Source organism: Phytophthora parasitica (assembly GCF_000247585.1).
Source record: "Phytophthora parasitica INRA-310 unplaced genomic scaffold supercont2.35, whole genome shotgun sequence".
NCBI classification, from domain to species: Eukaryota; Oomycota; class Peronosporomycetes; order Peronosporales; family Peronosporaceae; genus Phytophthora; species Phytophthora nicotianae.
In genome coordinates, this window is record NW_008649021.1 from 744,174 (window position 1) to 745,786 (window position 1,613).

Consider the following 1,613-nt stretch of genomic DNA (forward strand, 5'->3'; position numbering starts at 1 on the left):
CATTAACAAAGCACATTGGGTTAAGTACCAGTATCAAGAGCGATTCAATCTGCCGACTTACAACGAAACTACGTCAAATTTGACCGAGCAAGCGAACAACTGGATTGGCAACGAGTGTCGAAGCGCCAAGCCTCTTGACGCGTTCTGGATCTACTTTAGACAGCTCAACGAGTTGGTTTCTCGTAGGAGACAGGTTGTGGTGACCTGACTACGAGCAGCTCTCGACACGGATCCTGTTACGCTTTTGGCAACTGAGCTGCAAAACCATAGTGAAACCAGCCAGCAATGTGAAATTACGCCGTGTATGGAGGGGGCGTACAACGTCATGTTCAACGGGCCGACAGACAAACCGGGATATATCCATCCGTGGCGGCTTGTCAATTTACCAGCAAAAGAGTGTACCTGCGGAAATTGGCAAGACAAAGAGTTTCCGTGCGTTCACGCAGTTGCAGCGGCAGTGTGTGAAGGCCAAGCTCTTGACACTCTATTCGACTCGACTCGAATGTCAATCGCCCAGTTTCGACTCTCTTACCACGTACCGTTTCAGCCGTGACCGACTAGCGTGACCCTAGCCTCTGATCTATCGGTACGTATGCCCTGTATTCAGTCAGATCCACCCGAGCTGGGCAAACGAGGTTTAAAGCCAGGCCTAAGCCAAAACACAAGCGGAAAAAGGCAAAGGGAGGTGACTAGAGTTGAGTAAGAGCACGGTCGAAGCTCATCGCTTGCAGATACGACTCCGTTTCTGCTTCATAATACACCATTTCATTTTTTTAAAGTAAAAGTTTAAAGGCTTTTGTTTTCACTTGATTTCAGTATGCAAATATTTCAATATTATTTTTAATTATACTAATTTAAAATGATATCGAGTCCAAAAATGTTTTTAGGCGCGAATCTCTGAAATCGGGCTGTTTGACGGACCGAATCGTCCATGAATTAGACTGATGGAGGCGTTTTCTGACGTGTTTCTAGCTGCTCCGAGCCAAACCCAACACAAGACATCTGATCGTTTTCGGGCTTGTATTACCAAAAATAGTATTAACCTGAATAGTATTTACCTGAAATTCTATTTTGTTAATACTAACGTATCAGTCGATCTAACGCAATTGAATGACTTGCGTCCAATCTAGGCGCGCCAAACCTTTCGCACGCCGCAAATTATCAGGCGCAGTCTGCCATACCTTCACAGTATCACCACCGCCCATGGTTTCGTCGCCGTCACCCTCCTTCGTCTCCTCGTCCTCGTAGCCCTCGATTTCCCCCCACCAACCCGCCTTGTCTAACTCGCGTTTAATCGAATATACCTTGCTTGAAAATCTACTCGCCTCTTGCTTTTTCTTCTTTTTTTAAAGCGTCCGCTTTTGCCCCGCACCCAGTCTTCCGAAGAAGATGGTTCTTCAGCTTCGTCGACGTGCTCAACGTTTTATGGCAACGGTGGCACGTCCGAGGCTTCCTGGCCTTGGGGCGGCCGGGCGTCTTCTTGGTGGGGCGGCGAAGCGTTGGCGTCATAGCTGGCAAGGCAGGTAAGCGTAGGTAAAACTGGAAATGAAGTCAATGGTTTAGTTCTAGAGCTTTCAGCGATTTCCATGTTTAAGCATTAGTACTAGATAGTG

At 47.3% G+C, this 1,613-nt stretch overlaps 1 protein-coding gene across 1 annotated transcript; it reads right to left on the reverse strand.

The window, feature by feature from the left end:
- Nucleotides 1–1,097: 1,097 nt before the first annotated feature.
- On the reverse strand, nt 1,098–1,509 carry PPTG_23348 (hypothetical protein; the record flags this gene model as incomplete). Its single annotated transcript, XM_008909996.1, has 2 exons — nt 1,098–1,308; nt 1,373–1,509. 2 exons carry the CDS (start codon nt 1,507–1,509, stop codon nt 1,098–1,100), a joined length of 348 nt encoding a protein of 115 aa, XP_008908244.1.
- Nucleotides 1,510–1,613: the final 104 nt, after the last annotated feature.